Source organism: Salvelinus alpinus, chromosome 24 (genome assembly GCF_045679555.1).
Source record: "Salvelinus alpinus chromosome 24, SLU_Salpinus.1, whole genome shotgun sequence".
Lineage (NCBI taxonomy): Eukaryota > Metazoa > Chordata > Actinopteri > Salmoniformes > Salmonidae > Salvelinus > Salvelinus alpinus.
Genome location: NC_092109.1, coordinates 28,946,554 through 28,969,538, shown reverse-complemented (window position 1 = coordinate 28,969,538; position 22,985 = coordinate 28,946,554). Strand labels below are relative to the sequence as shown.

Below are 22,985 nucleotides of genomic sequence, written 5' to 3'. Positions count from 1 at the left end.
GTAGGACAAAAGATTGAAGTGCCTTTGAACAGGGTATGGTAGTAGGTGCAACAATACTGGGTTTTTCACACTCTGTTTCCCATGTATCAAGAATGGTCCACCACCCAAAGGATATCCAGCCAACATGGGCTAGCATAGAGTCCATGCTGTTCTGAGAGCAAAATGGGGGCTGCCACTCAATATTAGGAAGATGTTCGGTGTGATGAAATAACAAGCCTATTTGAACACGTTAAATCATGTTTAATTATAAGTACGTTAAATCATGTTTAATTATAAGTACACAAATAATGAAGTATATGTTATCTTGTAATCCAGAAGGGTAACTGCGTAAGAATCAACGGAAATAAGACCAATGACAATTAAAAAATCTTCACAGTCATTCCTGTTCACTTTATGAAAGCGACATCTGGGATCTTTCCATGAGCCTGAGGAGAAATGGAGCAGAGGTTTTGCTATCTGAAGCCTAAAAGGTTGCATAACATTCAGTCAAAACTAAAGCAACACACATTGCTCCCTTACATACTTTACTAGGATGAAGATTTGAATCTAGGAATGTTTACGGTCTCGTTTACAGAGTAATATATGGAGCTATTTACCTTGAGGTCTGTGAAGACCTGCCCTGCTCGGTTGAAATCCCACTCATTGTCCTGTAGGCACCTGATATACATTGATAAAGTAGGTTAGAACCAATATGAATGCAACATTCCACCCACAAAACCCTGTACATAAAAAAACAAAGCAACGTGACAATAGGGGACAGCGTTTGTCACTACTTGAGCCCACTTAAAATCAAATGCAAAGTAACTGTTTACCACTTACTTCTGGGACCATTCAAGATTCATGCCGGACTTGAGTGAGAAGGCAGAGAGCATCTCTTGCTGGGGGGCTGAAAGGGTGGGGACAGGACTGCTGGATGGGGTGGGGGCAGGTGCCACGAAGGCACGGCGGATCTCCTCAGTCGTAGCATTGCGCACAAACAGCTCGTCATTCACTATGCAAAGACTTTTGAAACGAGAGGAATACATGAGGAATTTCCCCCCCCATTAGTATCAACATTTTTAGTGAGATCAAGACAAAGTACATTTCTGGCTGAGTTTTGGCTAGCTGTAGGGCCTACCTTGTCCCTCCAGCTGGCACTGTGACAAACACCCGGCAGAAAGCTCTCACAGAGTCGCGGGATTTACCTTCAACTGGCGTGACAGAAGGAGAAAGCAACATACATGGTTCATGACTTTTTGTGGAATGAAAATGTGGGGAACAAAATAGGGAAACTACATACGTTAACCAAGTTAGAAAAGTTGAACAAGCATACCTTCTTTGAACACTCCAGTGACTGTGAACGACAGTAACGTGTTCTACAGGAGTAGGAGAGGGACAGGAGATCAAGGATGGTCATGGGCTTTGAATGTGAATTGATGGTTATAAAAGTACTCTACTCACGGTGAAGGTGTTGACGTCCACAATTAGAGATGCAGTGTCATGCTGCGTTTTGGGCAGTTCGCTCAGGAAAGCCACCACATTCAGACGAGTGTGCTTCAGTAAGCGGAATCGTGTGGCTGAAAGAACAAAGGTATTCAAATAATTTACTTTGTGTATATGAGTGAACACAATCATGGTGACTCACTACCAACAGGTTTACTTTATTCAGACTACATTTGCAAGAGATGACATCATGACAACCATCACTTCTGAAAACTGAAGTAGCGATTCAGAAGTCCGAGACTCACTGGGATCCTTGAGCTTTTTCAGGTTGCGACTGTCTTTATGGTAATCTCCAAGACTGCACCTAGAGACAAAGGGAGACAGTGACCAACTGACTACCTTAGAAACAGGTGACAAATAGGTGATACTGAGTGACTCAAATCAAATGTTATTTGTCACATGCGCCGAATACAACAGGTGTAGTAGACCTTAGTGAAATGCTTACTTACCTTAACCAACAATGCACTTAACACTTATTTAATAGTATTTACTAAAATAAACTGAAGTAAATAAATAGAAGAACAAGAAATAATTAAGGAGCAACAATAAAACAGTAGCGCGGCTATATACAGGGCCTACCTACATGTAATATGTACATGTAGGTAGAGGTCAAGTGACTGCATGGATAATAAACAGAGCAGCAGCAGCGTAAAAATGGGGGTGGGGTTGGGACAAAGCAAAATGCCTGGGTAGTCATTTGACTTGCTGTTCAGGAGTCTTATGGCTTGGGGGTAGAAGCTGTTAAGAAGCCTTTTGGACCTAGAATTGGTACCGCTTGCCGTGTGGTAGCAGAGAGAACAGTCTGACTAGGGCGGCTGGAGTCTTCGGCAATTTTTTGGGGCCTTCCTCTGACACCGCCTGGTATAGAGGTCCTGGATGGCAGCAAGCTTGGCCCCAGTGATGTATTGGGCCGTACACACTACCCTCTGTAGTGCCTTGCGGTCAGAGGCCGAGCAGTTGCCATACCAGGCAGTGATGCAACCAGTCAGGATGCTCTTGATGGTGCAGCTGTAGAACTTTTTGAGAATCTGAGGACCCATGCCAAATCTTTTCAGTCTCCTGAAGGGGAATAGGCGTTGTCGTGCCCTCTTCACGACTGTCTTGGTGTGTTTGGACCATGATAGTTTGTTGGTGATGTGGATACCAAGGAACTTGAAGATCTCAACCTGCTCCACTGCAGCCCCGTCGATGAGAATGGGACGTGCTCAGTCCTCCTTTTTCTGTAGTTCACAATCATCCCCTTTGTCTTGATCACGGTGAGGGAGTTTGTTATCCTGGCACTGACCTCCTCCTTATAGGCTGTTTCATCGTTGTCGGTGATCAGGCCTACCTTGTGTCGTCAGCAAACTTAAGCAAACGTGCTTGGCCATGCAGTCATGGGTGAACAAGGAGTACAGGAGGGGACTGAGCACACACCCCTGAGGGGCCCCTGTGTTGAGGATCAGCGTGGCAGATGTGTTGTTACCTACCCTTACCACCTGGGGGCAGCCCATCAGGAAGTCCATGATTCAGTTGCAGAGGAAGGTGTTTAGTCCCATGGTTCTTAGCTTATTGATGATCTTTGAGGGCACTATGGTGTTGAACCCTGAGCTGCAGTCAATGAGCATTCTCACATAGGTGTTCCTTTTGTTCAGGTGAGAAAGGCCAGTGTGAAGTGCAATAGAGATTGCATAATCTGTGGGTCTGTTGGGGCGGTATACAAATTGGGGTGGGTCTAGGGTTTCTTGGATAATGGTGATGATGTGAGCCATGACCAGCCTTTCCAAGCACTTCATGGCTACAGACATAAATGCTACGGGTCGGTAGTCATTTAAGCAGTTTACCTTAGTGTTCTTGGGCACAGGGACTATGGTGGTCTTCTTGAAACATGTTGGTATTACAGACTCGGTCACGGACAGGTTGAAAATGTCAGTGAAGACACTTGCCAGTTGGTCAGCGCCTGCTCGGAGTACACGTCCTGGTAATCAGTCTGGCCCTGCGGCCTTTTGAATGTTTGAAGGTCTTACTTACATCGGCTACGGAGAGCGTGATCACACAGTCGTCCGGAACAGCTAATGCTCTCATGCATGCTTCAGTGTTGCTTGCCTCGAAGCGAGCATAGAAGTTATTTAGCTCGTCTGGTAGGCTCGTGTCATTGGGAAGCTCGTGGCTGTGCTTCCCTTGGTAGTCCGTTATAGTTTGCAAGCCCTGCCACATCCAACAAGCATCAGAGCCAGTGTAGTACGATTCAATCTTAGTCCTGTATTGATGCTTTGCCTGTTTGATGGTTCGTCGGAGGGCATAGTGGGATTTCTTGTTAGACTCCCGCTCCTTGAAAGCGGCAGCTCTACCCTTTAGTTCAGTGCGGATGTTGCCTGTAATCCATGGCTTCTGGTTGGGGTATGTACATACGGTCCCTATGGGGACGACGTCATCAATGCACTTATTGATGAAGTCAGTGACTGATGTGGTGTACCGTCTCTGGATGAGCATTTTCTTGTTTGCGTATGGCCTTATACAGCTCGTTGAGTGCCGTCTTAGTGCCAGCATCGGTTTATGGCGGTAGATAAACAGCTACCAAAAATATAGATGAAAACTCTCTCGGTAAATAGTGTGGTTTACAGCTTATGAGATACTCTACATCAAGCGAGCAAAATCTTGAGATTTTCTTAAAATTAGATTTTGTGCACCAGCTGTTATTTATAAATAGACACAGACCGCCACCCCTTGTCTTAACGGAGGCAGCTGTTCTATCTTGCCGATGGACTGAAAACCCCGCCAGCTGTATGTTATCCATGTCGTCTTTCATGCATGACTCGGTGAAACATAAGATATTACAGTTTTTAATGTCCCGTTGGTATAATAGTCTAGATCGGAGCTCATCCATTTTGTTGATTGCACGTTGGCTAATAGGACTGATGGTAGAGGGGGATTACTCATTCGCCCTCGGATCCTTACAAGGAACCCTGACCTACATCCCCGATATCTCCGTCTCTTCTTCATGTGAATGACGTGGATTTGGGCCTTGTCGGGTGTCTGAAGCAAACCCTTCTCGTCTAACTCGTTAAAGAAAAAAATCATGGTCCAGTACGAGGTGAGTAATCACTGTCCTGATATCCAGATGCTCTTTTCGGTCATAAGAGACGGTGGCAGAAACATTATGTACAAAATAAGTTAAAAATAACGCAAAAAACCCGCACACAACAGCACAATTGGTTAGGAGCCCGTAAAACGGTAGCCATCTCCCCTGGCGCCATCTTTAACTTTTTTTTTTGACACTGTTTATGAATGCTGCTGGAGACAGGGAACATTAATAACTAGCCAAGGGGTACCTGGAGGGGTTCTGCATGGTGAAGGGCATGCTCAAGGAGAAGGTTGCTCCATCGTGGTAGGCGTCTAACAAAGGCTGCCTGTCTCCGGAGTCATACACACTGTAGTATCTGGGGGGAAAAGTTATTCTTTAAAAACTTACATCATAAGAAACACACAACAACTTACATTTCCAATCAGTACAAATAGATACTATCAAAGCAGATCAATGTGTCTTATAAAAAATAAAAACATCTTGCTGCCTTTTTGTTTTAAACAAAAACAAAGGTGTGTTGTAGTGCATCAGAGCATTTTGGGTTCTGGCTTAGTTGAGATTTGCAAAGGCTACATGCAGTAAAGAGGTTAATGGAACGCCGGATTGGCTCACATTTAACAAATCGGCTCTAACAAAGTGGATATTTGTCAAATCCGTCATGATTGATGTATTGTAACAGGCCCACAATGTGGTTACTACAGTCTGATTTGGATATATTTGGCTGTTTTCACTGCATAACATTTAGAAGTTGTCCCTTTTCAGGGTTTAGTAGTGACTGCTAAAATGTTAACTTCCGTTTGTATAAGCTGGTAGCATAGCTAGTGTAAGAATATTTTGAAGATAAATACACAACGCAGAGGACGATAGGTCAATAGAGTACTAAAAGTCAATATAGTACTAACGATCAATGGAAATTGTGTTTTTTCTGTAATAGGGGATTAATGATCAATGGGTCAGAGACATGGGAGGAATTTCAGTCCTGGACTCATAGCTACTTGGCGAGTTCTCATTGGTCCAAATTGTTTATACATTGAGGCTGAAATAGGATACTTGTTATTTGGCCATTGGCCCAGTTTTATTGCAAGGAATTCTAATTGGTCAACCACATGCTAGGGCTGGGTTATAAAACTACATCCTGTCCCTTTGTTCCGAGGAGAGAATCACTGAGGACAGGGGTGAATGAACATCTACCTCTCAACATAGCATTGAATAAACCTATTTTTCTCCCGGATTTGCTTTGGGGTCTGTGCTATTGAATCGTAACATCAACTGCTAACACTAGCATACAGAAATCAGTGGTGATGTTCAAAGTAGTCTTTAACTGTAATGCAGTTGATTGGTGACGATGACATGAACATGTATAGGGGTTGACATCCATACAAGCATTATAGGATGATTTCTATATCAACATTGTGTGAAATACACATATAAACAATGGCCTAAATGTAGGATAATTTTGCTGGGGAGCAATGAGGTTATTCATAATCTTTCCACCAAGCGTTTCCTTGGCATTTCCATTGTTTTGGTCGAGTTCCATTGATCTTTTTACCACATCTATAACAGTGTGTAGTGTACGTGTATATTTGTACAGTAATGTGTATGCATTTGTGTCCGTGGATTCAACATAAAACTCACTGTTGTAGGAAGCCAACGATGGGAGTCTTGATCTCTTCAGAGCAGAAGTAGCTGGGCTGTGACATCAGTCGAAGGGTGAGAATTTAAAAGAAAACTGACACACGGTTACATGCAAAGCCCCTAAATGAGAACCAATGGTGTGCATGTATTACCTTGCAAGGTGGAAGGGCGGCAGGAGTCACCTCCACATCAAAGACTATGGGCGGGGGGAGATCCTGACCGTCCTAGTGAGAGTTAGAGAGGTCAAGGAGAGAATACAAAGATGACTAATTGAAGAGATGTAAATTCTTCACAAAATACAATAATAATATCCAAAACGAGTTGAATAAACAATTGTCGAAATCCTAAAAGCGTTTGATTGAATCCTTACCAGTTTGAGAAGCCTGGGGAACCTCTCTCTCACCTCGCTGTCCGACATTCACAAAAACACAGAAGATAAGAGACAGGAGTTAGTGCTGATTATATATAAAGACAGAGTCATCCCCCTAAACACTATTCAACCACAAACGCATATATATGCTCATGCACTCACAGCCTCACCCATGGATAAGGATCTCTAATAGCCACCCAAATGTTGATATAATCCCTGTCCATACAGTTAACTGAAATGAGGGAACGGAACTAGGCAGTAAAGACCAACATGGACTTGATTCGTCATTATAACGGCATATATTGGTTCGAACTGATTGTTCAGAATAGAACACACCCATGCCTGATCATGACATAGTCAGCTCTGCATATCAGTGGAGAGGTACTCAATGTTACAACGACACATCCTCTTGTACTAATATGAACGGTACAATACAGATAAACCAATACCAAATCAATCTATGACGACAGCCACTTTTCTTTATTTATGTATTTTTTTGGTACTTTTTACCCCAATTTCGTGATATCCAATTGTTAGTTACAGCCTTGTCCCATCACTGCAACTCCCATGCGGACTCGGGAGAGGCGAAGGTCGAGAGCCATGAGTCCTCCGAAACACAACCCTGCCAAGCTGCACTGCTTCTTGACACACTGCTTGCTTAACCCGGAAGCCAGCCGCACCAACGTGTTGGAGGAAACACCGTACACCTGGCGACCGTGTCAGCGTGCATGCGCCCAGAAGCCACAAGGAGTCGCTAGAGCGCGATGGGACAAGGACATCCCAGCCGGCCAAACCCTCCCCTAACCCGGACGATGCTTGGCCAATTGTGTGTCGCCTCATGGGTCTCCCGGTTGCGGCCGGCTGCGATACAGCCCGGGATCGAACCTGGATCTGTAGTGACGCATCTAGCACTGATCAGTGCCTTAAACCACTGCGCCACTCGGTAGGCCTCGGCCCCCTTTCCTGTGGCAATGTACTCACCCCTTTGTGATGATACTCACCGTCCCCCCCTAAACGCCGAAACACACGTTGTCTTGGAAGGGGTCGTAGGGGTGTGAACGTTGGTTGTGAGCGCCCCATACCAACAAGAGACAAATCAGTGCTTTTCACACGCATAGGGGAGTGGCCCGTGGTGTAACCAATGTACTTGGTAGAGACCACAAGAGTGAGATTATGGTCAAACTACTCAAATGTTGCATGTTTGAGGTGTCTGACACACACACACACACGTCACATGACCAAGAGACAGTGAAATGGAATCTAAAGACTGTAGAGGAGGTGATGGAGACTGTTGGAGATGAAAGATTGACATGAATCATGGGTATACACGGGGGGGTTAATCCATTACATTAAGGTTGGTTAGTTACACCATGTCGTTTCAGGTAGAAAGGGAAGAGGGAAAACTTATGGTAACATAGAACAAGACAGGCATGATCAAACCAAAACAGCAAAGAGGAGTTCACAAAAAGCTTTGATAGAAGATGCAGTTCCACTAGGGTGATTGAGTGGTATGTTAGCGAGCCTTAAGGAATAGAAAATGTGTTATTTGAGGAGACCATGCAAAGCATCCCCTTCAGATGAAGAAAAGACACAAATAGAAAAGAAAAGAAACAGAAAGAGCTGGGCCCTGAGCGCCACTACAGAAGGAACCTCTGTTGCTAGCATTGATTAATGCAAGAATGATACTGCATATCTTACACAACATTTTTGGTACCAAAAATAAATACAATTTTGGACCCCACTTCAACTTTAACATTTTGGGGGTGGTTAAACAAATAGGGCATCCAAGCCCTATTAAACAAACATTTTTCTTTTTAGGGAAACATGTTGAGAGGGATATCTGAGGAAGGACCAAACAAGTCCTAAACTTTATCAGTGACCATTCTGAGGTGACTGCATGTGTTTATGACCACAGAATAAACATTAAATGTTATATCCTTAACTGGAAATCAACTTCATATATTTAGAAATCCCACTAATTGAGGGTCTCTTGATACATCTTTGTGTCCCTCGTTCTCAAAGCCTCTCCTTCACTCCAGCTGTTACATTCTGAGATGTGTCAACCAACTTGTGGAACAAACAAGCCTTGAAGGCATGTTAGATTTAAGGAAATTATGAGAAAGCTTGTATTTGGGGACTCTGCTTGGCTTTTTGGAAACCTCTCTCCCGCACCAACCCCAGGCCTGTAGCGCAAATCTTTGTTCTTTACTTCAATGTCTTCTTCGTTCAGCATATACTGTACGTATCAAAGTGCATACGTACGTAGGAATGATGTGGCCAGATGCACGACTGTGCCTGTCTTAGGTTGTCCCGGTATCAAAGGTGGGATCTTACCCGTCATTGGCTAACCAGCCCTCTTCACTGGCCACATTTCATGACCCGTATAGGGGAGGATGAGAGGATGTACCAACACCATGTTCCCATATGAATCTTTAATATATATACACATACACTATATGCCATTTGGTAGATGCTTTTATCCAAAGTGACCTATAGGCTTGCATTCATACATTTTACGTATGGGTGGTCCCGGGAATCAAAACCACTACCCTGGCGTTACAAGCGTCATGCTCTACCACCTGAGCTACAAAAGGATTCCTTTTCCACAATGCCATTTTAGTGATCCAAGCTCTTCCCAAAGTATGGGTCTCATTCACAATGCTGTGGTCAGTATTATCCATGCTAAGTTATGTATGCTAGAGGTAGTGGCTCTTGAAATTTAAATTGTCAGGATTTTATTTAAATTAATACAGGGGTGTCTGTAGGGGGCACAGGGCCATCTTCACTGCAGAAAACAAATGGAGGAAAGATCAGCTGCTGAGTTTCAGAGAGGGAAAGCGTGAGATCAGTTGAGACGGACAACAAAAAGAGAGTACCCAGACTGACAGTTAAACCTGCATCTAGAAGGGGGCATGGGTGTAGAAATTATTGAAATGATAGCCATTTTCCTCAACTAAAACCATCAAATCAAATTTTATTTGTCACATACACATGGTTAGCAGATGTTAATGCGAGTGTAGTGAAATGCTTGTGCATGCGTTTGTTGGCTGGTTAATATTGAACTATATAGTATGAAGAGGTTCATGGTTTGATCATGTTAATAACATGGGCACATATGGCATGCACCTAAAATAAAAAGAATCATAAACGTGGCTTTACATTTGAACTGAGGTGCTTCCCCACAAGCATCGATTAGGTTTGTGCGATTTCAACACTTGCCCAAGAACAGATAATGTCAAGTCTTAACAACTTAATCACCACCTATGTTATTGAAGTAATGTGGGAGGGCTCAGTGAGACTCTCTGATAGCATGGTGATCAACAAGTCACTCCGGTTCCTTCGAAGTTGAGCGTTGTGCTGCTATTCAGTAGTACCAGACCAAACATGTCCTTCCTGGCTCATATAATCCATAAATAACATGTGATATCCCACAGAGTAGGGCTTTCCTGAATACATTCAAATTACCCCCTGAAATACAGGGAATAGAATGAACTATCCCCCCTCCCAACCATCTCACAACACACTGTCAACAGCCTACCATTACCCACCCAGCCATCCTGAGCACATCACACCGTCAACAGCCTACCATTACCCACCCAGCCATCCTGAGCATATCACACCGTCAACAGCCTACCATTACCCACCCAGCCATCCTGAGCACATCACACCGTCAACAGCCTACCATTACCCACCCAGCCATCCTGAGCATATCACACCGTCAACAGCCTACCATTACCCACCCAGCCATCCTGAGCACAGACTGACCTGATGTATGAAGCCTGGTCCTTGAAATAGTCGCAAAGGGGGTTCCTCTCAAGCCATAACTCCACCAGCTTAAGACCCTTGATCCTGTCCAGCTCGCGCTCTGTCTTTAACTGGAATGATGGCAGGAAAAGAACATCCAATAAAACAGCCAGGTGTTACTCACAAGAACGGACACAGAGAGAAAACTCCTAGTCCCAGTCAATTGACTAAATTAATTACGTGAATAACTGAAAAGTAAGAGGAGACTTTGTGCAGGCCCAGTAAAGGTCAGTGCTGGGGTTAGGTCCCGTTGAGCCACAACCAGACCCAGTCTCCTCACCTCGTTATGAGAAAGGTTGAGTGTCTTCAGGTTGGGAACCTTGTTGACCAGCTCTGACAGGTCATCCAGCCTAAATAGCTTGTTGTTGCTAAGGTTCAGACAAACAAGCTGTGGAAGGAAAGGAGAAGGGATAAGAGGAGAGGAAGGCATCCATATTCTTTCATTATTCAGCTACAAGAACCGACCACATCCATACCTCTGGAATATTCTCCTCAATTATCTTAATAACAGCACGCATGGAGTTCTTTCTGTTCAAAGTCACATCAATGTTCTGGGACACCAGGTCTGTGAAAATCAGGGAAGTATAGGAGTGTTGGACGGCACTACCAGAATACATGTCGTTTAACGCAAATACAACATTGAAAAACGTTTGATGCGACTAATTGCTCTTGCCGTGTACCTGGGTCTATCCGGATGTTGTTCAAGTCCAGGGCTTGTTGAGAGCCATCAAAACGTTTAGCCATGCATTGCTAATGAGAGAAAGACAGTTTTACGCATTCAGCCCATACACCTCTCTATACATGAAACTAAATAATGAATGTTGCACTGTTATCATTAGCGGGTACTTTAAAGAATAGGAGGCATTACTAAGTAGAGTTGAAGGAAAGAAAAAGTAATAACCTTGCTGATGGCTCTAATATCAATACAATAATGTTATTAAAACAATCACTCCTCCTATTCAAGAGCTGGTCTCCTTTTCTTACCTTCAGGTGCTCCAGATCAGCTGGCTTTAGTTCAGACTGAAGAAAGGAGGGTGGAGGACAGGGATTCATCAGTACAGTCACCTGGACAAGAAGGAGGATGGAGGAGTGAATGGCATGTTTTTTAATGACTATCCCCAGGGGGAAATGGTTATGTCCTAGAATTTCTATTGAAAGCCCTTTCCGAAGCCCTAATCATTAACCACAGCCTTACCGTGACCCCTTCTCAAGGTCCTATTTATTGATGGTCCCATCCTTATTGATTGCCATCAAACTTAACTTTGACGCCAGCCTTGTTGCTTAATCGAAAACTTCTGCTGGCGTTATTAATGTGTTCATGTCTGGTGTCTAGTCTGCCAGAAATATCCCGCTTAACACCATTTGATAAAACCAGCAGAGGTCGGTTTTGTGGAGAGAAAAAAAAATAGTACCTTGTAGCCCTCTTTGTCTGTGATCTTCCGTGATACTTTAAACAAGGCATTCGCAGTCGTGGAATCATCAATAAAGAACTCTGCTCGGTTTCCCTCTACGTGGTACTTTGGAAAACAGAGGTGAAAAAAGAGAATGTCAATAAAATGAAGCTATTTCAGGGGAATGAAACTAAGTCCAGTGTTTCCCCTAGAATTTATTTCAGCAGTGGTGGCAGAGGTAAATAAAACATTTATTTTATATATATTTTTTTAGTTGCAGTGGAGGCACAGCTGCTAAATGCATAAAGGGGAAACACTGTTCAGTCTATTTCTGGACTAGATTGACTAACAAAAAGAGCCCCTAGGCAGCGGTCACTTACATGTACTGGCGTGAAGGGCATGGAGCAGATATTCTGCAGTGCTGTTATCAGCCAGTCTTTGTCGTATTTCTTTCCATAGGGGACCTGCAAGAGTCACAATTTAGCATTGACTAAGTACAATCCAATCAATGACAGTTTGGTAAATCTGTAAAGCTATCCCACTATTTTACAACGTGGACTCACAGACATCTTGAACCAGTTCTTGCGGCCACCTCCACCTCCATCCCCTCCTTTGTTATTCCCACGACCCCTGTGACCTCCTCCACCACCTCTGCGGCCCCGGTCAAATCGGTCATCACCACGCCGATTTGGCCTTCCATAAGGGTTACTAACAGGGGAAAAAACATGAGGGTGGATAAAGGATAACTTCTAAGATCAAACCTAAAAACATGTTCAGTGAAATACTCTGTCTTCAGCCTGACAAACTCACAATCTGTGTTGGGAGGATCCATCTTGGGAGTTGCTGTCCGTCATTGCCACATCTCCATCCTCATCGTCGAATCTCGCTCTGTGTCCCGGGCCGCCGCCGCCTCTTTGGCTACCACGATGTCTTGGTCTTGGCCCTGGTCCTACTGGCCCCTGGTCACTATACATAGGGGCCCTGAAAGGCCCTCTGCCTTTACGGTTGCGAACCTTTTGTCCTCCAACTCGGTCATCGTGATCTGATGGACAAAGAGTCACTATAGTAAGTATTGAGTTCACAGAAAATGGAATTTAACCAAGCTACAGCAGTTATTAGCCTAGTAATGGCCCAGATCTGGTCTGTCATCTTCGTTTGATATCATGCATGTTTGGCAAGAACGCTAGCTGGGCGATTCCACACCAGGAAGGCCCGAAAATATTTTTGGTATCTCAGATTGTTCTGGCATTTCTCATATATAAACTTCATTGGGAGGAAGGATGTTTGATATGCTTTGTTATGAAATACAATGTCACAAATGTATTCAACATTACAAACACTAATATCTCAAAAGTACCTTTTGGATTTTGCTTCATTTTAGACATATTGTTTAAAAGTGCTACACAGAATTTCTCCCCTATGTGGAAGCTAGCTGAATTGCAACAGCACTAGGCAGCATTCAAAACAAATCTCACCTCCCCCACATCCCATTTCCCCGTAATATGGTGGAGACTCGTCCTTGAGTCTTTTACTTTCGGTTTTGGTCCACCAGCTTCAAACAGCTCTAAAAACGATATTTTTTGTTATTGAAAATATATTTCACAGCAATTTAGATGTTACAATGATTCCCTACACTATTCAGTGCTTGTTTTTTTCTCTCACATAAACTTAAATTGAGCGAACAGTGTATAATTTTAGCAACCAGGAAATTACAGAGCGATTTCTATACTGAACAAAATTAGAAAAATGCCACATGCAACAATTAACGATTTTACTGAGTTCCAGTTCATATAAGGAAATCAGTCAATTGAAAAATGAATTAGGCCATAATCTATGGATTTCACATGACTGGCCAGGGGCGCAGCCATGGGTGGTCCTGGAAGGGCATAGGCCGACCCACTGGGGAGCCAGGAATAGCCATTCAGAATGAGTATTCCCCTGCAAAAGGGCTTTATTATAGACAGAAATACTCTTCAGCTTCATCATATGTCCAGGTGGCTGGCCTCATAAAATCCCGCAGGTGAAGAAGCCAGATGTGGAGGTCCTGGGCTGGCGGGGTTACATGTAGTCTACGGTTGTGTGGCCGGTTAGACGTACTGCCAAATTCTCTAAAACAACGTTGAGACGGCTTATGGTAGAGAAATTAACATTCAATTCTCTGGCAACAGCTCTGTTGGACATTCCTGCAGTCTGCATGACAATTGCACGCTCCCTAAAAACTTGAGACATCTGTGGCATTGTGTTGTGTGACAAAACTGCACATTTTTGAGTGCACAGGTGTAGTGATCATGCTGTTTAATCAGCTCCTTGATATGCCACACCTGTCAGGTGGATATTGGCAAAGGAGAAATGTTCACTAACAGGGATGTAAACAAATTTGTGCATTTTTGAGAAACGTTTGTTTGTGTGTGGAAAATGTCTGGAATCTTTTATTTCAGCTCATGTAACATGGGACCAACACTTTACATGTTGCATTAATATTTTGGTTCAGTTAATATTGGCCGTTTGACCCAATTTCCACTAGATAACACAGCCACAAAGTCAAAACAGCTTTCCCATTAACAAATACCGCTCCGGCAGCAGAAATCAATTGGCAAATATCACAGCCAATCACAACAATGACGGGTAAGTAATACTATGAAACACTATCATTCCACCATTACTGCAGACATATTATGGACATTTCCTGAAATTACAATGCAAACATTTTGGAAACTCCAATGTGTAGCACCAATATACTCTTGCAGCGGGCTCGCTGGTACTTTTGAAGAGGGGGGGGGGGTCTACTAAGCTACAGTATATGGAATTGTTTTAAGAAGGTCATAGCAAGGATAATTTTCCTATTTGATTTTGAATTTTAAGACCCCTTGAAGTATGAAAAAAATATCAGTCTACTCATTAAATATTTGGAAACCAATGGTTTGGGGTAGAAATATACACTATAGACTACAATATTATGCAAAGTTCGTATTGAACAATATTTCTTTATCATTTACATTCTGTATATAAGGGGTGCTTTTTGTGCTACTGTAACCTAAGCCCACCTGAGAAATGTACAATTACAAAAATGGTATCTATGTTAAACAATGCAAAGTTAATTTAACAGTAAAATAACATCAACTGCATTTAAAAATGTAAGCTGTGAATTCCTGAAATATATTATTATTAAGTTATTAAGTTATGTATATTAAGTTATGTTGCTACTTTGTGACTGACATGCAGGCACACACGATTGATAGCATGAAAAACCCATATTTTCAATTGGCATTAGATGGTAATTAATGTCCATGAAATAAGCCATCATGTGCATATATCAGCAAATGAAATCCTTAATTTTACATAAAGTATTATCACTTATCTGAGAAGGTACAAAAAATATCTGAAAATGTGTTCGAGTGTCGCCTCCACACCAAAGTTTTTTTGTTGCTTTGAAAATTGACCACCAGTGGGAATTTACAAAAAACTATCAATAACATAAAACAAAAACATAAAACATTGATTAGCTTAGAATAAAAATGTATGGCCATAACAACTAGATGAATTGGTTAAAACATTAAACAGCAGAACATTTCGTTTTTTATTGTAATTCAAAGATGGAAGGGGGCGTAATGGGTATGTGGGCTTAAAGGGTACACTACCCTAATCTGCACAGCCGGTAATACACGTCACCCAGCGACCGTTTTTTGTACATAAAAAATTCCCTTGCGCAACAAGAAGTTGCCCCCATTCCTCCTGCTAATTGGGTAACTATTGCAACATTTTGGTTGTCTGAGCGAGGGAAATGCTGTAAATTAAGAGGACTATGTATTTAGAAAGATGAGACGTTGAGGATTATAATAAATACTGCTTTGATGTGATACAAGCAAGCCAAACACCTGCGAGTCCAAATGTGCACTTCACACTTCCATATCATAAATAATGACGACATTTATAATTACTATGTTTGATGTACAGTTACAAGATGACATGGCGTCATACCCTGGGTTGATCTGAACAGAATGAGCCTGTGTTTGTTTGTCTATTGTGAAGAAAACTTGCCATGGCACACGCAACTGAATTCACTCAAGACCACTTTCTATGTGCACCGAAATCCTGATCCGTTCCCCTGAATTGTATTGTGAAAGCCTAACATATAGTATGTAATATAGTATTTTTTAACTTACAGTTGAAGGTGAAAGTTTACATACACTTAAGTTGGAGTCATTAAAACTCGTTTTTCAACCACCACAAATTTCTTGTTATCAAACTATAGTTTTGGCAAGTCAGTTAGGCCTAGAGGTCGACCGATTATGATTTTTCAACGCCGATACCGATTATTGGAGGACCAAAAAAAGCCGATACCGATTAATCGGCCGATTTATTTATTTATAATATTTATAATGACAATTACAACAATACTGAATGAACAATGAACACTTTTATTTTAACTTAATATAATACATAAATAAAATCAATTTAGCCTCAAATAAATAATTTAACATGTTCAATTTGGTTTAAATAAAACAAAGTGTTGGAGAAGAAAGTAAAAGTGCAATTTGTGCCATTAAAAAAGCTAACTTTTAAGTTCCTTGCTCAGAACATATGAAAGCTGGTGGTTCCTGAACATGAGTCTTCAATATTCCCAGGTAAGAAGTTTTAGGTTGTAGTTATTATAGGACTATTTCTCTCTATACCATTTGTATTTCATATACGTTTGACTATTGGATGTTCTTATAGGCACTATAGTACTGCCAGTGTAACAGTATAGCTTCCGTCCTTTTCCTCGCCCCTACCTGTGCTCCAACCAGGGACACATCGACAACAGCCACCCTCGAAGCATCGTTACCCATTGCTCCACGAAAGCCACGGCCCTTGCAGAGCAAGGGGAACAACTACTTCAAGGTCTCAGAGCGAGTGATGTCACCGATTGAAACGTTATTAGCGCGCACCCCGCTAACTAGCTAGCCATATCACATCGGTTACACCAGCCTAATCTCGGGAGTTGATAGGCTTGAAGTCATAAACAGCTCAATGTTTGAAGCACAGCGAAGAGCTGCTGGCAAATGCACGAAAGTGCTGTTTGAATGAATGCTTATGAGCCTGCTGCTGCCTACCACCGCTCAGTCAGACTGCTCTATCAAATCATAGACTTAATTATAACATAATAACACAAAGAAATACGAGCCTTAGGTTATTAATATGGTCAAATCCGGAAACTATCATTTTAAAAACAAAACGTTGATTCTTTCAGTGAAATACGGAACCGTTCCGTATTTTATCTAACGGGTGGCATCCCTAAGTCTAAATATTGCTGTTACATTGCACAACCTTCAATGTTATGTCATAATTATGTACAATTCTGGCAAATTAATTACGGTCGTTGTTAGGAAGAAATGGTCTTCACATAGTTCGCAACGAGCCACGCGGCCCAAACTGCTGCATATACCCTGACTCTGCTTGCACGGAACACAAGAGAAGTGACACAATTTCCCTAGTTAAATGAAATTCGTGTTAGCAGGCAAAATTAACTAAATATGCAGGTTTAAAAATATATACTTGTGTATTGATTTTAAAGAAAGGCATCGATGTTTATGGTTAGGTACACATTGGTGCAACGACAGTGCTTTTTCGCAAATGCGCTTGTTAAATCATCACCCGTTTGGCGAAGTAGGCTGGGATTCGATGAGAAATTAACAGGCACCGCATCAATTATATGCAACGCAGGACAAGCTAGATGAACTAGTAATATCATCAACCATGTGTAGTTAACTAGTGATTATGTTAAGATTGATTGTTTTTTATAAGATACGTTTAATGCTAGCTAGCAACTTATTTTGGCTTCTTGCTGCACTCGCGTAACAGGTAGTCAGCCTGCCACGCAGTCTCCTCGTGGAGTGCAATGTAATCGGCCACAATTGGTGTCCAAAAATGCCGATTACCAAATGTTATGAAAACTTGAAATCGGCCCTAATTAATCGGCCATTCCGATTAATCGGTCGACCTGTAGTTAGGACATCTACTTTGTACATGACACAAGTAATTTCCCCAACTGTTTACAGACAGATATCACTTATAATTCACTGTATCACAATTCAAGTGGGTCAGAAGTTTACATATACTAAGTTGACTGTGCCTTTAAACAGCTTGGAAAATTCCAGAAAATGATGTCATGGCTTTAGAAGCTTCTGATAGGATAATTAACATCGTTTGGGTCAATTGGAGGTGTACCTGTGGATGTATTTCAAGGCCTACCTTCAAACTCAGTGCCTCTTTGCTTGACATGGGAAAATCAAAAGAAATCAGCCAAGACCTCAAAAAACCAATTGTAGACCTCCACAAGTCTGGTTCATCCTTGGGATCAATTTCCAAACGCCTGAAGGTACCACGTTCATCTGTACAAACAATAGTACGCAAGTATAAACACCATGGGATCACGCAGCCGTCATACCGCTCAGGAAGGAGACGCGTTCTGTCTCCTAGAGATGAACGTACTTTTGTGCGAAAAGTGCAAATCAATCTCAGAACAACAGCAAAGGACCTTGTGAAGATACTGGAGGAAACAGGTATGAAAGTATCTATATCCACAGTAAAACAAGTCCTATATCGACATAACCTGAAAGGCCGCTCAGCAAGGAAGAAGCCACTGCTCCAAAACCACCATAAAAAAGCCAGACTACGGTTTGCAACTGCACATGGGAACAAAGATCGTACTTTTTTGGAGAATTGTCCTCTGGTCTGATGAAACAAAAATAGAACTGTTTGGCCATAATGACCATCGTTATGTTTGGACGAAAAAGGGGGAGGCTTGCAAGCCGAAGAACACCATTCCAACCGTGAAGCACAGGGGTGACAGCATCATGTTGTGGAGGTGCTTTGCTGCAGGAGGGACTGGTGCACTTCACAAAATAAATGGCTCATGAGGAAGCAAAATTATGTGGATTTATTGAAGCAACATCTCAAGACATCAGTCAGGAAGTTAAAGCTAGGTCGCAAATGGGTCTTCCAAATTGACAATGACCCCAAGCATACTTCCAAAGTTGTGGCAAAATGGTTTAAGGACAACAAAGTCAAGGTATTGGAGTGGCCATCACAAAGCCCTGACCTCAATCCTATAGAAAAATTGTGGGCAGAACTGAAAAAGTGTGTGCGAGCAAGGAGGCCTAGAAACCTGACTCAGTTACACCAGCTCTGTCAGGAGGAATGGGCTAAAATTCACCCAACTTATTGTGGGAAGCTTGTGGAAAGCTACTGAAATGTTTGACCCAAGTTAAACAATTTAAAGGCAATGCTACCAAATACTAATTTAGTGTATGTAAACTTCTGACCCACTGGGAATGTGATGAAAGAAATAAGCTGAAATAAATCACTTTACTATTATTCTGACATTTCACATTATTAAAATAATGTGGTGATCCTAACTGACCTAAGACAGGGAATTTTTACTAGGATTAAATGTCAGGAATTCCGACTTCAACTGTAGCTAATAATGGTGCCAATAGAACAAGCTTTCAAATGAAGCTTTCATAACACCGAGATTGCGATTTATAACAGGCCGTTTTTGGATTGCGCAAACAGTAACAGTTACTTAGGACCTGTGCACACTGGAGGCACCAGTTAGTACTCTCACTCAAACCCTTGTCACTTTGTCTTTTGTTGCAACTACCCCACATTTTCCAGGAATATTCTTATGTTACTGAATGTATCCAGAATATTTTCAGATTTATCCATCAACAAATGTGGCAAAAAGTACAGTAACTGTGAAACACAAACTCAACAGTGTAATGTCTGGATTCAGTCGTGTCAGGTGAACGGTTGTCGTCACCTTTGGTCTAATAATTTTCTAATAATCTCCAAACTGTTCCCTTTCAATTGCTACCATGGTTATTAATTTCATATTTCTTCTGTAAGAAACATTTCAATTTAGCCCTATCCATATAGGCCAATTCCCATGTGTGTAAAGGGTTAATAAAACACAATTTTCCACCACCACTTTTAGACAATTTCTGGATGCTGCGCACTGCGTTAACCCAATCAGGTTGCAGCAGTCTGTTATTTACCCCTGACTGAACATACTATGCAATATCAGGAAGTACTGTATCATTAGTCCCTCTTTCATGGTGGTGGGAAAATTGTGTTTTATTAAAGGGGCAATCTGCAGTTGCTTCATCCATTTAGAGACTTCTGAATTAATTAAATGTACCCATTGAATCTTGAAAAATATGACAAACATACCCCATTGGGGCGGCAGGTAGCCTAGTGGTTAGAGCGTTGGACAAGTAACCAAAATGTTGCAAGATCGAATCCCCAAGCTGACAAGGTAAAAATCTGTCGTTCTGCCCCTGAACAAGGTAGTTAACCCACTGTTCCTAGGCCGTCATTGAAAATAAGAATTTGTTCTTAACCGACTTGCCTAGTTAAATAAAAGGTCAAATCAATTTAAAAAATAGCTTAGTTCAACTGTCGTACCCCATCACAATAAAACAAGCTTTTTCACTCCAATGTAAACAAAGTCAACGCAAACAAACACTATATCGCCTCAAAACATGGTTAAAACCGTCAATTTGATATCACTCTTGATCATTCCTTGTCTATGAATTTAAGAGTCGTTACATTTCTCCAGCCCTATCCCTCAGGTATTTATGAATTTATTTCTGGGCCTTCGTGGCGTGGAATCGCCCAATTCTCGCTTTACTACGCAGACACGTTTTCAGCCAAATTTCAATGTTGTGATGTAGCTAGAGCGCTAGTTGTGAAATTACTAAACGTTGATGTTGGCTACAGTAACTAGTTACCTACGTCTATAACACAAGAGGTGACGTTAGCCAACTAGATGTGTTGTCATATAAAAATGTACCCGCACACGCACCATGGTCCTGAGTAAAACAATGCGCCAACGTTACATATAAACGTTCTAGCTAACTAGCTTCTAAAGTTTAACCACAGCTAGCTAATTACTTTATATTGCTAGCTACCTACCAAGCTGACAAGTTAAATCATTTATAGGTAGTGTCAACTCCTAGTTATCCAATTCAGAACACATGTCGTATTACGAAAGAAAAATAACTGGCAAGGAAGAACATTGTTGTTTACAGGTAGCTAGTTAGCTACGTTCGTTAACGATAGCTAGCTAACATCAACGTACCATTGTAGTAACGTGAATCGTCGGCTGTTGACATAGTCAGGAACCGAACACCCACTTAACTCCAATAATAGTGGGTATTGTTAGTTATATATGTACAGCAAATGTGCGTTTATCGTCCGTGAAAAGTTAGCAAAGACATTCGCTTTGTTCGTAACATGCAATGTAGCTTTACGGCCCCGCCGTCTGAGCATGTGCAATGGTCTCGAACTCGCTTTGCTCACGACCCTCTGGTAATGATAACCTCATGACACTTATTTCTCAAATGTGAAAAAACTATTCTCACACATTTTCATGATACATTTCTTAAATGTACGTATTATTTGTTTGTGTGTGGTCCTCTGATGCTGGATCTCACAGTGTGAAGTAAAAAAAATAAAAGTGTTTTGTTCCATAGTAGGCCAACAAATCAACCTGTAGTAAAGCATCCCAGAGTATGAATGCTGACCTAGGATCAGTTTGGCATTTTAGATGATAGTGAATTGACAAGGGGTACCTGGTCCTAGATCAGCACCCCTACTCTGAGACGCTTTGTAAGTACGGACCCTGGTCCCAGATCTGTTTGTGCTCTTGACAACTCCATCGTTCATCGTAAAGCCAATTTTTTTTTTTTTTAATTAGTCAACAGTTTTACATTATCACCAATCGATACACATGGTTAGCAGATGTTAATGTGAGTGTAGCGAAATGCTTGTGCTTCTAGTTCCGACAGTGCAGTAATATCTAACAAGTAATCTAACAATTCCACAACAACTACCTAATACACACAAATCTAAATAAGAATATGTACATATAAATACATGGATGAGCAATGACCGAGCGGCATAGGGAAGATGCAATAGATGGTATAAAATACAGTATATACATACGAGATGAGTAATGTAAGATATGTAAACATTATTAAAGTGGCATTATTTAAAGTGACTAGTGATCCATTTATTAAAGTGGCCAATGATTTGAGTCTGTATGTAGGCAGCAGCCTCTCTGAGTTAGTGATGACTGTATAACAGTCTGATGGCCTTGAGATAGAAGCTGTTTTTCAGTCTTTCGGGTCCCAGCTTTGATGCACCTGTACTGACCTCGCCTTCTGGATGGTAGCGGGGTGAACAGGCAGTGGCTCGGGTGGCTGTTGTCCTTGATGATCTTTTTGGCCTTCCTATGACATTGGGTGCTGTAGGTGTCCTGGAGGGCAGGTAGTTTGACCCGGTGATGCGTTGTGCAGACCGCACCACCCTCTGGAGAGCCTTGCGGTTGAGGGCGGTGATACAGCCCAACAGTATGCTCTCAATTGTGCATCTGTAAAAGTTTGTGAGGGTTTTAGGTGACAAGCCAAATTTATTCAGCCTCCTGAGGTTGAAGAGGCGCTCTTGCGCTGTATGTGTGGGTGGACCATTTCAGTTTGTCCATGATGTGTACGCCGAGAAACAAAACTTTCCACATGAAATATACTTAACAAAAATATAAACGCAACATGCAACAATTTCAAAGATTTTACTGAGTTACAGTTCATATGAGGAAATCAGTCAATTGAAATAAATTAATTAGGCCCACATGACTGGGAATACAGATATGCATCTGTTGGTCAAAGATACCTTACCAAAAATGGGCCTCACAATGGGCCTCAGGATCTGGTCACGTTATTTCTGTGCATTCAAATTGCCATTAATAAAATGCAATTGTTTTTGTTGTCCGTAGCATATGCCTGCCCATACCATAACCCCATCACTACCATGGAGCACTCTGTTCACAACGTTGACATCAGCAAAACGCTCCCCCACACAACGCAATACATGTGGTCTGCGGTTGTGAGGCCGGTTAGACATACTGCCAAATTCTCTAAAACGAAATTGGAGAGAAATGAACTTCTCAGGGTAGAGAAATGAACATTAAATTATCTGGCAATATCTCTGGTGGACATTCCTGCAGTCAGCATGCCAATTGCACGCTCCCTAAAAACTTGAGACATCTGTGGCATTGTGTTGTGTGACAAAACTGCACATTTTATGGTGGCCTTTTATTGACCTCAGCACAAGGTTCACCTATGTAATGATCATGCTGTTTAATCAGGTTCTTGATATGCCATACCTCTCAGGTGGATGCATTATCTTGGCAACAGAGAAA

The 22,985-nt window shown here is 42.0% G+C and overlaps 1 protein-coding gene across 2 annotated transcripts; it reads right to left on the bottom strand.

The window, feature by feature from the left end:
* Window positions 1-219: 219 nt before the first annotated feature.
* On the bottom strand, window positions 220-21,093 carry LOC139552558 (nuclear RNA export factor 1-like). 2 transcript variants are annotated; one of them, XM_071364387.1, is made up of 21 exons: window positions 20,868-21,093; window positions 12,557-12,788; window positions 12,310-12,454; window positions 12,127-12,210; window positions 11,768-11,872; window positions 11,340-11,420; window positions 11,036-11,105; window positions 10,832-10,920; window positions 10,636-10,743; window positions 10,317-10,426; window positions 6,552-6,588; window positions 6,334-6,405; window positions 6,182-6,237; window positions 4,794-4,901; window positions 1,728-1,786; window positions 1,441-1,556; window positions 1,313-1,355; window positions 1,118-1,190; window positions 820-1,002; window positions 597-657; window positions 220-425 (listed from the first exon to the last, which is right to left on the bottom strand). In XM_071364387.1, exons 1-21 carry the CDS (start codon window positions 20,899-20,901, stop codon window positions 387-389), a joined length of 1,905 nt encoding a protein of 634 aa, XP_071220488.1. In that variant the 5' UTR covers window positions 20,902-21,093; the 3' UTR covers window positions 220-386. The 2 variants fall into 2 exon arrangements, with proteins under 2 accessions (XP_071220488.1, XP_071220489.1); XM_071364388.1 differs by lacking the exon at window positions 20,868-21,093 and adding an exon at window positions 13,222-13,311.
* Between the last annotated feature and the right edge of the window lie 1,892 nt (window positions 21,094-22,985).